This window comes from Falco biarmicus, chromosome 11, assembly GCF_023638135.1.
Source record: "Falco biarmicus isolate bFalBia1 chromosome 11, bFalBia1.pri, whole genome shotgun sequence".
In the NCBI taxonomy this organism is placed as follows: Eukaryota; Metazoa; Chordata; class Aves; order Falconiformes; family Falconidae; genus Falco; species Falco biarmicus.
In genome coordinates this window covers 32,656,878-32,672,491 of record NC_079298.1, presented here as the reverse complement: position 1 = coordinate 32,672,491, position 15,614 = coordinate 32,656,878, and the positions used below count along the sequence as shown (strand labels likewise).

The 15,614-nt window shown below is 39.0% G+C and overlaps 1 protein-coding gene across 7 annotated transcripts in view; it reads left to right on the top strand.

Moving 5' to 3' along the window:
* Nucleotides 1-15,614, top strand: part of RABGAP1L (RAB GTPase activating protein 1 like) — a 254,822-nt gene that overhangs the window by 172,486 nt on the left and 66,722 nt on the right. The window contains exon 1 of one of the 7 annotated variants that reach the window (XM_056355830.1): nt 11,621-11,965. The exons of the other annotated variants lie outside the window; for them this stretch is intronic. Within the exon in view, the coding sequence (XP_056211805.1) occupies nt 11,798-11,965 (168 nt within the window). The 5' untranslated portion in view covers nt 11,621-11,797. Of the gene's footprint in view, nt 1-11,620; nt 11,966-15,614 lie in introns of those variants that run through there. 7 annotated transcript variants of the gene reach the window in all.

The following is a 15,614-nucleotide window of genomic DNA, read 5'->3' as shown; positions in this document are numbered from 1 at the left end:
GCATGTGGTATGGAATTTGAAATGCCACCTTTGAATTCAAATTATATCCTTGTCAAATAATTTAGGCTAAGGCTCAGGGTAGAGCAGCCTGTCACTCCTAACACAACAGCCCCACGACATGTACGCTGACTAGTATCATGACGCTGTTGCTAGTTCTCCAGTGGGTTTTCCTTATCATTTACCTTGAAAGGGAGAACAACTACTGGTTGAGTTACTCAGTAAAGAGTAATTTTCAGAGATTCAAATTCTGTGGCAGTTTTACAGAAAAAGTGCTCCATGCCAGGAATATATGTATGCTGCTGCTGTGAACAGAGCAATTGGAAATTTCAGAACACATATATTTTCACTTGAGGTAGGGTAACTTTGGCAAAGTACTGCAGTGTAGGTATGAGACAGTATTTAGCGTTATGGTAAGCAAATGTCCAAAATAATGTGTTTGACACTAACAGAGTTAATGTGTCAAATGGGGCTGTGACTTTCTGCGTGAGTATATATATTAAATGAAGTTGCCTATAAACAGGAAATTTCTTCCTTGTACGTTTCCAGGGAAGTGCTCCTACACAAATCTAAATTTGTAAAAAGGGAGGAGGGAGGTGTGTGCTCTTTTCTTCCTGTTTCATATTTTATTTGCAACTACGGGGGCTTGTTAATGTTCTGGTTTTTAAGGCCAGTATGGATAAAGGGAAATCTAGTAGGTTACGGTGTGATAGTGAAGAAGTGAAAGCAAGCATTCAAGCAGCACCCAACAGGTATGCTGCCACAGTAGTAGGTTCTCAACAGAGGTAGAGATGATAGCTTATGGATCTTAAAACTGAAGAAGAAAAGGAGAGGAGTACTTGGACTGAGCTGAAAATAGCTGGCAAGGTTTCTGGGAAATGGGAGCTTAGTTCAGTTTGGTTGTGAAGGATGATTTTGAGCCCGTGGGGATGCACCCAGTGGGCCGCTTCCAGCTGCTGGTGGTGGGAATGGTTGAACTGAGGTTAGCAGCAGAACAACTATTCAGAAAATGTGATGATGTTGGAAAGGACTAAAATCCTTAACTCACAGATGTCATACAGCACGTAAGGATTTTTTTTGTTGTTGAATAATTAGCCCAATTTTGTATTAAGAGTTGGTTTCAATTCTGCTTATAGCAATTCTTCTTATATATGCATATATTTGCAGTAGGCTGTATCTGCCTGCTCTGGCAGTAATAGGCTGTAAGTGGTAAGGGAGGTATAATCCTGGGAAAGTATTTCTATATTGCAACCAAAAACAAGTACAAAGAAAATACAGGTAAGACAGACAAGATTCTGGGTCAGAAACACTCACGTCCGAGCACAGTTCCATGGTGGTACCAAGATGGAGCTGGTGATTATATACAATTGAATTAGCGTTATGATTTGCTTTCAGCAGGAATTGCTGTTCCGTTAGGGAGGAAAATATTTTCTACTCCAAGACCTAAAGTAATTTTTTTCCTATTCAAATGTGTTCATAATCTTTCCTAATCATTAGAAAAATCATTAGAAAGTGATTTAGCATACAGGTCTTTTTAAGTTACAGAAACTGAATGTGCGTGCTGCAGAACAACCACTTTAAAAACTGGGTTTCTGAGCTCTTGTCTCTCTCTGATTCTGAAGCAAACTAAAACAGCCTCTAAGGATTTGTTCCTTGTTAAAACAGAGCGATTATTCTCTCATCCACAATCTTTTGGATTCTTTTTAATTTGGACGAGGGAATCCTTCGTCAGTGGGATATTGAGTGTTTATTGTGTAAATGCCGTTTTGCTCACTTCCTTGTGAAGCGTGTGCCTCAGTCCCTCATTAAATAGCAACAGAATAAAGCTTTTATCTTGAACTCCCTTCTACTCAATGCAGTTTCTCACTGTTACAAGCAGCTGCTAGTGTTCAAAGCGAATCTTGTTAGTTTTGAAATGACAGTACTACTTCTGTGACCAATTACCCGAGACACCTTGATGCAGTAATCTTTGGAAGATAAACATGTATTTAAGACATGAGGGCAATCCTTCCCTTTCTCCTAGTTCTGAGTATGATTGTGGCAATGAATAGCTAAAGCTTTGTGACCTCCTATGGAGGCCATAATTTGCAATAGGGCATTAATCTGATTTCTTATAGAAGGAAAAGCATGGTCTTTTTTTCCCGTAGCATCCAAATGTTACGCTTTTTAATGCATGTCACTGCTTTTCGTGTATTCCACAGTGCTCATCAGCCAGGCTCTCCAGCTGGTGGCACTATTTTACAGTTTGAAATTAATCACTTTGTTCGGTCATGGAGAGACTGCAACTGAATTAACATTTAGTAAACCGAGCTGACGGAAGATTGAATCCTTCACCTTTCATTTTCTGAGCAGCAGAAATACGGTGAAGCACTGGGGTGTGCAAAGAACCCCAGTGTTGAAAAAGGCAGAGTAGAAAACTGGTTTAGAGCAACTCAACAAACAACGTCGGTATTTTTATTTTTAAAATCCCAATTAAGACCGTTAATTATGAATGATAAAGGAAAATACACCATTCCAGTGCCGGCATGCTTTCTGATCTGTTTTGTCATCAGCTAGTTAGTTTCTTACTTGGAAATTACAAAGTAAGCATTAAAATCTTCATATGTGCTAAGAAAAAAATATCAATAATAAGCTTTCTTTCATATTGTAATATTTTGGTAATTATTTCCTTAATCCTCTGATTGTGCTACCTTAGCAAAAATAGCTAAACACGTGCTTTGTTTTTGAATTAGCTAACTGAGGCAGACATCAAAACGTGATTGTGGACAAATCGGCCTCTAGATTAACTACTGTTGTAGTTGCTAACTGCTGAAAAGGCAGGGAGGAGTACACGTGCAGGGATGAACCACGGGGGTTTAAAATGGGTCCATATCCCAGCTTTCTTTTTGAGGGTTCATCTACTCATGGAGTGCGATTTGTAACAGCTCTTAAGGTCGATGCTTAGGTTGTTGAGCTTTCATCTGGCTGACATTAAGGACATGTTACTTAATGCCAGAGAAAACCCATAGTTTTGAACAGGAAGATGTATAATATTCCAAGTAAAATGGGTTGAAAATAGTGAGAAGCAACGTGTTTGTTACTGCTTGTGTTTCCCAGCCAGTGCGTTATTATCTTACAGAGTTTCACTTCAGTACCTATGTTACCTTAAAACCAGTACTTCTATACATTGTTCCTTGAGCTCAGGCAAATGCAAGCAGCATTTCTAACGGTGCTTATGAGTTCTTACACTTCTCACTGCGTGTTATCGAGTGATAACTGTCTACTACACAAACAAAACAGTTGTGTTTATCGGTTATTTCTGTTGCCACCTTTCGGTCTCAATGTTGTTTGTGTCAGTCTGTGCCCAGCAGATTACGGAGAAGCATACTGGTTGTAGTGGCGGGGACAGCAGATGATGCTATTAATTCAAGTAGTTGATACAGAGGCTCCCTAGATTAAAACAAAAAAAACCCCAACAAAACAAAAAAACAAACAAAAAAACCCCCAACAAAAACCCAAACCAACAAACTGTCAAACCTACCTTGTATAAGGAGGGTTATTTTTTATCTTTATCTTTTTCTGTATTTGGACTGCAAAGGACCTCCTGGGCCAAAGAAATGCACCTCTGCTATATGATGCCATTATGTGACACAGCATCCATTTCATAAACTAGTAACAGCAGCAATATTGCTGATGGAAGGCCGTTGCCCTTATTCCAGTTTAAATTTATTACTGATCATTTTACACTTATCTACTCTTATATCAGCATTGTCCTTTATCTCAAATAGTCCATTTCCAACGACACTCACACTAGTGTTTATCACCTTTAAGTATTTATAGATACCATTCATATTGTTTACTAAATAAACCAGTATTTTTAGTTTTCTTGAACTCTAGAGCATCTTAATAGTTCTGTATCTCCTCAATTCTGTATTAATCGTTTTAGAGGTGAATGACTGAATCTTTAAGAGAGGTCACAATGTTTTCTATATTAATGTATTTCCATATTTCTAAAAAATCTACTGCATCTGAGAACTATGGGGGCTGTTTGCATGAAATAGTATTCATGACGAATGAGCGGGTTCCACAAATACTGTTTCACCACCTGAAGTTTGGGGTTGTGTAAAAGCACAAATTTTGAATAAAATTATGATGTACTTCTGTATACATTTTGCATTTCACTTCTTGATGAATTTGCAATAGTGAATTGTAGGTTTTCTTTTCTCACTTTCAAGACATTATCTTCTTTGGATAGACATCTGACTTCACCTGTCTTGGATTTTGTCCATCCATCTCCTGAATTACTGCTTGCACCCACCCAGAACTTGAAAATCAGATCTGAAATTTTGTTCTGTGTTGAAGGCGTAGCTGAAAAATCTGTGCTTGTGAGAAGTGTACATAACCCAAAGATAGCCAGACCCGTCATCTGGGTTTGTGCAGCTTAGATCTTGCTGGTGGTGGGGAAGTGACACCTCTTCCTTCAGGAAGCTGTGTTGCTTGCAGTGTAAACTGAAGTGACCAGTGTGACTTCCCTTGAGATATGTCTCACTTTGTCACCTGCTTCAGAAATTATCACTTGCCACAATCTAGCCTGGGGCGTTTGTGTTTTAAAAAGTAGTGTATGTAGTCTTTTAAGAAAACAAAGAAGGCAAAAGCCGAAGGGTTCAAGTCGTAACAGCAAGTAAGGAAATAAAATTTATTGGTTAGATGAAAACAGGCCGTAGAGAAGGAACAGTTAAGTTGAGCAATCATACTCTTCCACATCTTACCGAAAATTTGTGTAATCTTACTGGCTAAACTTCTGAGGATGTCAGTGAAGACTGGACAGGTGCCCATTTTAGGTAAAACTTGCATATTGTCAATGCAGATAATTAAAAAATGTGGATTGTCTTTCAGTTGGGAATGAAATTGTGATAATTACTGTAACTTTTTGAGAGGTATCACATGAGAAGTTCACTGAGTGTGTAGGTAAAGGTACTTAGGCCTTGTATCCAAGAGTTATTTCGTTCTCTCTCTGCATACAGATGCTGTTCTTTGCATTTGCAATGGCTTGAGGAGCCTGAACTGATTGTTAAATTGGCACTGCTTTAAGCCAAGGGTTGGGTGAATTGACATGCAGGCTTCCTTTCCAACCTAAACTGGTTTTGAATCTAGGTGATCTGGTTTAGTCCACTCTGTAAGTGCATTAAATCTTCAAAAGACTCGTTTCAAGATAAAACAGAAGTGTCCACATTAGAATATAAGGAAAAATAGATGTTCTTTGTATTTCTACTGAAATTTTTTTTAGCTTCTTTATGTGGCTGATCCCAGGATAAGAGCTGAAGCTTCTGGTAGAGAAGATGATCCTAACTCTTTGGTGCCAGGGATCAGAACCAACTGTTCTGTTTTCAAAGCCTTCTCCATTAGGTAGAGGACAAGAAATTCAGTTTTCAAGAGGCTCTCAGACCACTGTTTTTATATTTCTAGTTCCTAAATTGAGGATGTCCTTAAACTGTAGGTTTTGCAGGGCTGAAGAATTCCTCCCCGACACCCGCACCCCCTACCCCAAAAACCAGTATGTGGTGACTGGTTGGAGATTATCTCTTTCAAATGAAAAATCTGTGCCTGAAAACTTCCAAAATCATTCAACTCCCAGACTGCTGATTTCCCAGCCTTAATATAACCAATTTTCTCAATGTCCGCATTTATCTGCATGCTAAAACTCCATCCTGTCCTGACTAGTTACTTTCTTAGCCCATTTGATCTCCTCATGCCTGAAATTGGTTAAATTTCTATTAGGTGAATGTTCACCATAAATTTGGAATTTTGAGGGAGGAGACGTTCTCTTTTTAAAGGAATAGAAGACTGAATGCAGAGAAGGTAACAAAAAATTTGTTGGACTGCATTTCTTTAGCAGCGCCGGACCCTGATTTATATATTGATGACACCTCCCCATTATATTGTCTGTTTGTAATTTCGAGATGTTGGAAACTGAAGATGGTGTTTTCAGGACTGCATACAGTTCTGACTGATGCTATTAGTTTTTGTTATTTATTATATTTTATTATTTTTTTAATATATTGTATATATGTGCCTAGCAAATCTTGTGACCTTACGGAAAAATTGTTTCTTAAGTATGTAATTGAAGTAAATAAAAACGTAAAATAGTTATTCCAGGTCAGACTTGTAGGCTTACCTACCCAGTATCTTGTTGCCAACAGTGGGTACATAGGAAAGACTGTAAGAAAAGGGCAATAATACTCATAATACTCTTTCTTCCCCTGCTCCCCCTGGCAATTTGTGTCTTGGAGACTCTGAGAAAGAGGTGGTGTCTCACATTTAATAACTCTATATGATTTGTTATTCCAGGGGTTTGTCTGGTGACTTTTTGGACACACTAAACTAGCAGCCACAGAGATTTTCTCAGTTTATCATTCTGTTTGCTTTGAACCTGTCACCTGTGAGTTTCATGTGAGGTTCCTGTGTTGGAAGGCATTTTGGACAGATGGTACCTCTTCATTTTCTCCACACCACTCATGATTTTATAAGTCTACATATCCCTCATCAACAGTCTATGTTCCAGGTTTAATAATCTTTGTTCTTATTATTTGTCTCCACATTTGGAAGCCTCCGATGAGCTTATTCACTCTATAAATACTTTACTGTCTCTGTTATCTCCTTTTTGAGATGGGAGGACCAGAGTAAAGCATAATATCAAAGATTAAAACACAAGGAGTTATACTGTAGAATAATGGCATTCTCTGTTTAGATCTCTATTCCCTTCCTATTAATTCCTACTATTTGGTGTATTTAGTTGACTGCTGCTGTGCACTGAGCTGATATTTTCATAAAACTGTGCAAAGTGACTCCAGGATTCATTCCTGAGTAGCAATTGTCAGCTCAGAGTCTATAATTTATATATAAAATTGATAACTGTTCTCCATATGCATCAATTTACATTTATGTACATTGACTTTCATTTACCGTACTATTGCCCCGTCATTCAGTCTCTTACAGTCCTTCTGCAATTCTTTACTGTAAGCCCCTGTCTTTAAACCCTGAATAATTTAGTAGCACTTGCAAACATTGTCACCCCGCAGTTCACCCTCTTCTCCAAGTCATTTAAGAACAGACCGACCAGCGAGACGCCAGCACACATTGCTGGTGGAATCTGCTATGGAAATTAATTTTTTTATCATGTTCTCTCTAATAATGGTAAAAATGTAAACTTCACTAAATCCAGATTACAGTTGTAATTAGACCTGAAGAACAGAAAGGACAAAGTAATTTCTGATAAGGTAAGAGGTGAGGTTCTTATGGTGGGCATGATGTAACGCAGATGGATTTTTCAGAGCTGTTCTGGTGCAGAATTTTTCTTATCCTTTTACAGGAATAAACTTCAAGGGGAACTTTCTTTTTTGTTCTTCCAGTATTACAGACTGTTCAGCTTTTCAAAGTCAGTAATTTTTGCCACTAAAATGTGAAAGGCGATCCAATTTGTTTCCTTTTTCTGTTTTTTGCAGTTGACATAGAAAAGAGAGATGCTATCATACATCATCATTGATCAATTAGGAATTGATATAGCAATTATGAAAATGTTTAGTTTATCTGAGTAGTGACCTTTCAGTATTGTGCCCCATTATCGTAAAAATTTGATATTCTTGTCAACGCAAAGTGCAGGATAGGAGACGAGACCAGTGGTGGTTTTGCAGGAAGGACTGGGGTAGAGGGAGGACACAAAAGGCTGGGCTGCTTGCTCAGGGGGAACGTGGGCAAGCAGCGGGAGCAGAGAGGGATGAAGGAAATCTGTAGTGCTCCCATAGGGCCATCATTTTAAAATAATGTCAGGTGGGCAGGTTGCCAGTTTTTACAGCAAGTGGTTGTGCCTTGTTCAACATGCAAGTGAGAATACTGTTACCTGGGAACTAACCCACTATGTATACCTTAAAACTAACATGTTTGTGTTCAGGCTCTATGCATTCTTGGCAAAATATTAAAGATAGAAGATAGAAAGATAGAAAATCTAAAGGTAGAGGCTGCAACAGTCCTGATGGCACATACTTTTTTCCCCATAGAAAACAGAAGAAGAAGCACAAAGCTCCCACTTCAACTGTCATAAAATGATAGATAGAAACCCATCATTTGTCGTGGAATTCCATGAGCCTTTCCCAAATATTTTCTCAGGTTTTATATACACTTATTTATTTATTTATTTATTTGTTTATTTATTTATGTTCTGTAGTGTTTCATATGTTCTTCTAATTTGGTATATTTTAAAGTATGGAGATTTACAAAGGACTTATCAAGATCCTTGGTATCTTGCTACAAGATTCAGAACATATAGGTAATTTCAACTCGCATCCTATATGGTTTTATTTGCTTAGAAAATATTTTGCCATTAGCCACTTCTTCCCAGTTCATTGGACATCAGCTGTGTACATCTGAGCAGAACTGAACTGCATCAGTCCCATGTGAGTAAACATGGATAGGAAGGTCAGAAACAGGATTTAACTGTACTTAAAGACCAGATAGATAGTCTGTGACATGGAAATCAAAGCACGACTAATATGTGTTCATCCGAAGATATTCTACTTGCTGTACCAGTTACTGCCTTTTGAGCCATTTTTAGTTTTTAAGTTCGCTTCAGTCCGGCCCTTCTGAAGAAGGCAGGACAGTAATCTAATGGCATGGATGAGAGTAGTGAAGTTTACATGAAGGGAAAACTGCAGTTCCTGGTCGGACATGCATTAAAATAACATATAGTGTTCATTGAGGATGTGGAAGTATTTAAGAGTGGTAGGGAGTGTAAAAAGTCTCTAACTGCACATCTGAATGACAGTTCACTGTTAAGCTGTGTGAAAGGAGCTCCTGAAAAACACAAAGTGTTGAATTTCAGCTGATAATTAAGGTGTGGGTTTTTTTATTTGAGAGACCTCTTTTTAAACAAGAAATCCAGGCCTAATGTAAAAATTGTAATGATGGTAGTAGACCACATCTCTTGGGAAGCTAATCCTGTAGTTAATTTTCCTCTTTCCTAAAAATTTACACCTTATTTATAACCTGAATTCATCTGGTTTTATCTTCTAACTATTGGATGCTATTATAACTTTCTACAGCTAAAGACTTTATATAATGATCACTTCATTTTTCGTAAGCCTAGGCCTTGCACAAAGTGAACCAAACCTGAATTTCTATAAGGATGAGAGTTAGCTATTAGCTTATTGAAGTCTGGTATATGCAAGGAAGAATTTAAGGCTTTTGACATGGATGGTGCTCTGAATTCTCTGACCTCTTTCCTGTTTTGCCCACAAGTCACCGGTGACTGCTGGTTCACCTCTGTGCTTCTAGTCAGTTCTGTAACTTGCCTCCCAATACACGCAGTATAATGCTCTTACTCCTTTTTAACGTTTTGAGCAACGTTTTCATTCACATGTGGAAGATAAAACCTGATGTTTCTAAAATACCACGTTTACCAGCATGTGTTTAAATTAAATGGAAACACTTAAGAAATTCAGAAAAAATACGGAAAGCTACTCCCTTTTCTTTGAAACGTTTCACCCTACAAACATAAGTCTGGTTAGCTGATAATTTAACCTGTGATGTATAATTTAGCAGCATTGTGGTGTTTACCTATATATTTAATAACAAAATTCATAATAAACCAGAATCTCTGTAACTGCATGCAGAGAGATTTTGGAAAGGAGAGTTCCCATCACAATCTTCACTATAGTCTTAACCTGGAGTTGTTGCTTGTGCTTTTGTTCTTGAGTCATGGCTTCTCTTGTAAAGGACCTCATAAATACCCCTCATCTCAGGACTGCTGTAGCCTCCACCTCTTCAGAACCCTGCTCTGTGGACTGATCCGTACGGAAGATTTTTATCTGCAAAACAGTGGTTCATAACCTGAGACACTTAAATCAGCTTCCAGAAGACCACCTGTATTAAACAGCTTATCCAATACGGCGCAAAATTTGCAGGTGCTTTAGTTGACTTAAACCCCATGTCACCAGAGGGTAAGTGGGTGAGGCCTCATTGTCATCCTCTGTCATCTTTGACCTATGACTTCTGCTGGTTCTGCTTTAACCATTTTCCCACCTGCTTCGTGTGTCACCATGAGCCAAGGTGATCTCTGTGGGTGGGACTGCTTTTGATAATAATGTCCTTTTAAAATAATAATAATAATAATAATTCTCATCCAAGAGAATTTACTTATATTTGAAAGGAGTCCACTATGGGTGGTATGTCAGACTGAATGCAATTAGTATCTTTTTCTAATTTTCTCTGCTTTTGTAGTACTTGTCTAGTCATGTTCACAGTAAACATGTTTATTATCTCCATGCTACAGACTTTTGCTTGGCATTAGTATTTTAACTAAATATGTTTTTTCTTGACATGTTAGGCATATGATATTTAGAGCTATATTTGCAGAAGTGTTTGCTATTAATGTGTTTTAGATCCATAGAGCTCCTCGCAATATTTTAAATTACCACCTTTCTGTATGTTAGATGTGTATGGAATGTTGGTGTCTGCTCTGATGGGAAATGTGTATTGTTCTGTTACATAGCCCATTTTATAACTAGGCAATTCGAAAATGAAGCAGCATTAAAACGTACTTCGTAAAATCCATGAAATGAAGTAATACCTGCCAGGCTGTCTTTACCCAGATGGCAGAGGCACCTGGCCAGTTCCCTGCATGGGAGCGATGTGAGGCAATTTAAGGTGTGACATCATAGCATTTTCCTTACAAGTGTGCAGTTAATTTCTAGAATCAATTCAAATGCATGTGCTGACATCATTCCCTCTCTGCCCGTCATCTCTAGATTTAGAAATGCCTCCTGAGAACACAGCGCTGGAAATTATTATTATTTAAATTATTGAATTCAATCCTGTACAAGCTATGCAAAGATGGGCTATGGCTTCTCAGCTTCTCAGAAGCCGCCTGCTGCTCTCTCCTCACCAGCAGTCCATCATGATGTCCTTGCTCCTCTCCCATCCATCATCTGGGAGGGATGAGGGTCTCCTGCCCTACCTGCCCGTCTCCGGGTTGTGCTGACTCTGTATTTGCATTATTCAGAAGTGGATTGACTACAACTCATTATACCAGCTGGCAGGCCAGTTTCTTCCTAACCATCAAACGTTAGAGGATGCAGTTCATGTGCCGTGAGCCTGGGATTCAAAAGCAAAAACCCTTACAGCTGAATTGATTTAAGGTAGACGGGGAGGGGGAGCTCAGCTGTCCAGCCGCTCACTATTGGCTTCTTATTACGGCATTCTCCCCCGAGAGGCTCTCTGCATGCTCATTCACCCCCTCCTCCTCCTCCCAGCCCCCTCCTTGCCTACCCCTTCATTACTGATTCACAGCGAGAGGCAGCAGCGGCAGCCGCCACGCTTGTCACGAATCAGAGATTGCAATGAGCTCATCCTTTTCTCTTTGCAGCTTTAGAACTGCCCTGGCTTTATTGCTCTTATTGCTGCTGCTTGCACACACGTCCACAGACACAGAGCCCTAAAAGCTCTCCATTGCTTTTCTCCCATTCAAGCTTTCCTGCACTCATTTTCTGCCATTTTCCTGCTTTTTAGGTACATTTTTAGATCCATGTTTTCTCTGGTTTGTTTTTCAAATCTACTTTGGACTCTGGCTGAGCCAGCAGGGTGGATCATATTTTTCCTTGATTCTTAGCAAAGATGCCTTTCTCTTTCTGAGAGACCGACGGGCATTGCTGTAGGCGGCCATCCAAGCCCATTTCAAAGATCTGAGGCTGGCTCTTCTAATCTTGCACTTTTTTGAAATTGCGGTTCAAAGCCTGTTCTTCTCACTCTGGATACTTACTACTTGCTGCTCATGGAAGAAGGGGTGCCTTGCAAAACCCCAGCTGCCAAGCTCACACCACCTGTCAAAAAGTCCCAGGACATGCATGACGAGAGAAGCAAGCTGGTGAATGAGTATGCATGTCGGGTGCTGGAACTTCTGGGAATGGGGCATCGCCTATTTGTGCCTCGGCTGCTTGCGGTGAGATCATTTTCTTGAAATTAATTCATTGCAAATTTGGCATCTTCCCTCCCAAACCTGCATTCCCTTCCCCAGGATTGCTGACACTGAATGGAGGCATGAGAGGTCTCTTATATTTTTTCCTCTTGGCTTCTCATAAACCCATCTGCTAAGCACTGAGTCTTTTCTTTTCTTTTTTTTTTTTTGATGTCAGCTGGGAGGGCTGGATGCTAGTCCTGCTAATGGGGATCGGTGCCACTCCTTAACTAGCTTGAAGGGTTCACGAACAGGGCTGCCTTACAAAAAAAAAATATCTTTCCTAAAGCCATGAATGCTTTTGTTCTTAGTTCTGTAATGATTCCAAATAAACAGCATGCCCAGTCTACTCCTAGATACTGATTAAAAGTGCGATAATGCTCAGCATTTCAAATTTTATACTTGTGACATCAAAGGTTAGCTTTAAACATTCATAAAAAATCAATCTGTGTTGATGTGTTTTCGTTTACTGCTGTTTCTGTGTTTGATCTTGAAAAGGCAGTTGACAGTATGTAAAAAAAGTTTAAAATACATGTGTAGAATTATCTGGGAATTAAATTGTTAAAGATGGTTTTATCCATCATAGCAAATGATGTCTGTGTGTGAAATGGCCTGAAGTTGGTGTGGTGTGTTACGGTACGGAGGAGCACACTTACCATTTCTACTGCTGTATGAAGCAGACTCAAACCCACAAAAGAGTGGCAAATCCAGGAGTCAGTGCCTCCTCCTAGCTGAGTCTGCTCTGGGTGTTGTAACTAAACCTGGCTGCAGCTCAGAGGTACACTTGCTCAACAGCCTTGTACATCAGAATGTCATTTTGATGTGATGCATGTGAAGACAGTTCTTTACTCGTCCCATCCCATTTCCTAGTGGGATGGTGCCTTTCCTTTATTTCCATATGCTGTACAGTCCTTTCAGGTGGTTACAGTGACCTGGCTTAACATTTTCATCGTCCTACGGAAGCCTGTACCCGTGTTCTGCAGCATACTCACAGAAATGAATGTGCTCTGCGTATTATGTTTGGTGTTAAAAAAAAAAAAAAAAAAAGGGTGGGTGGTTGAACCAGTGTGTCTCTGCACTGTGAGATGTTGGATAAAAATAAAAAATCCACAAACTCTTTTGATTGCTAGTGAAGCACAGATGAATTTGCATATCTACAGTCACTTGTGGAATTGAGTGTAGTAGCTAATAACGCATGGTTGAATCTGTTGTGTGAATGTTATTCCAGTTTACCTCTAAGTGTACCTAAACATTCATGCATCCCATCCTGCTGATGGTCTCTTGGGCAAGGACTGCCAAATCATTGTGAATTGTTTTGTGATGAGCTCTAAGGAGAGCAGAGACAAAACCACGAAGCTCTTTTTCACTCTACTTAATCAGGCTTTGTATCTGGCCCTCCAGATGGAGAATACCAGGAAATTTAGCATACTTCATCACCCAGGCAGCTTAGCTTTGCTGCGTGACATCATGCTGTTTATTAAAAAAGAAAAAAAGAGGGGGGAAAAGGCAAAATAATACAAATCACGCTTGTGTTATTAGAGAGTCTTGACTTGTGGAGTCAGCGGGGTTTCCTGTCAGGTTTTATTAGCTTAATATATCTCTTCTAACATATATCCCTTTTGACATATACCCCTTCTGTAGAGGAGGAGAGACCATGTTCCTGATAATTTTTTTTTAGAATGAGAAATCTCTAGAGACCAGGAATCTATACTTTAATCAGAACTGAAGATATTTCAAAACCTCAGTGTTGTCATAAAATTAAGAACTAGATTCTTTTGTACATGCATAAGCTTCTCCATCGCCTGTGGTTTTGGGAATAAATGCCTAGAACAGGCAGAATACGTGCCATTGTATTGTTAAATGAGAAATATAATCTATAACCTTTATGCCAGCTGTAGAAAAATTCAGATCACCTACTCACTGCATCAGCTACCTGCGTTGATGGGCAAGTGAAACAGTCCTAATTCTGTGTGGGTTTATCCCCTTTGGGATGACTGTGGGTGGATGAAGCAAGTAGATTTTGTGTTTGTCTTTATCCACATTCATCAGTATTTTGTGTGGCAGAACGAACATTAGCTTTCTAAGTCTGGAACTACGTATAAATGCAGTGGTGAAATTTTGAGCAGAGGGATACTACTGGGTGTACACAAGATTATCCCCATATTTATGGATGCCAACTCATTGCACACAAACCAAAGCTATTTTTTTCCCATAGTGCTTTGGTACCAAACAGCATGTTACAGAGATCATAGATTTTCTTTAGGAAAAAATGTGTTTAACAGTGTAGCTTTCACAGTAAAGAAATGTACAGAAGCTGTGCCAGTAAAAGGAGTCCTTAGGTGTATTGTGCTAGATGTGTGTGCCGGTGTGGCTGCAGCAGCGTAGCTTCCCCCATCGGTCTTCCCCAGGCCTGGATTCCAGGTTTATCCACGCTCCTGGTCCTTGGCAGCACAGGTGGTCAGCTTTGTCCTCTTGGACTCACTGAATGGATGCCAGGTCTGCAGCTTGTGTTTGAGGGCAGCACAGTGCAAAGTCGTACGACGTGCAGCATTGCAGTCTTGTTGCTCCCAGTGGAAGAGGAACTATCAAGTTATAAAAAAATAGCTTGAATACCTTGATTTCACATTGCATGTCTTAAAAAAAAAAAGTTAAAATTGCATCTGTGTGTGTTACAGATTAAATAGTATGTTCTGAAAAATTAGTGTGAGGACACTTGTAAATGGTTTGAATTTACCAGTAGTAAATTAAATAGTGGAGCAGAGTACAGCCAGATTCTTCTCAACCTTTAAATTGGTCTTGTTCCTGACACATGCACATTAAAGTGTAAAATAGGCAGTTTATGTTCACTGACATTCTATAGAAATTCTAAAGATCTACGTCAAAATCAGTAATTTTTATCTGTTTGTATGAAAGAGGAATCATTAAATTAAGGAAGTGTAGTGTGGTTGATCTGAAATTTCTTCTGCTGTATTAGTTCCCATGTGGGAATAGGAGTTTTAGTTATATAGTCAGTAATAAATGAGACAGCAGAATAATAGTTGAAGACAGAAATTAAATTAAAGAAAAAAGCTAAGGCTTCGTCCTTTATCTTAATCACATTTTCCTAAATATTTTGGGGAAAGTAGTAGTAACACTATTTACTTTAAAAAAAAAAATAAATCAAAGTTAACATAATCTAAGTCTCTCAAATTTCATTCCTGTTTTTGAACATTTGTGGTTTTCTAGAACTTTACCTTTAGATTTGTAAGCTTTGCTAGTACTTGTAGGAAAGGGCTTTCCCTTAGTTTCAACTAATCCATATAAGATAATTTTATGAATATATTGAAATACATAAGCGATGTGGGAAGGACATTTGAGGGCATACTTAGTCAAGTGCTAAAAGGCAAGCTGAAACTTTTGGTTATAGTTCTCACTGAGTTTCCTCTTTTGCCCGGTTTTAAAAATATATTTTAACCAAAAAGATGACTATTTGGAGATTACATCTAGAATAATAAAAAAATGCCCTGAAGTCTCTGAGTGCACAAAAATCCAGTGCACCTGCCAGACTTTAATTATTGGTTCATTAAACTTACAGATGGTTTGGTGAAATAAGTTGTTGATGAGTTCCACAAGCTGAGTGACGTGAACCAACGCA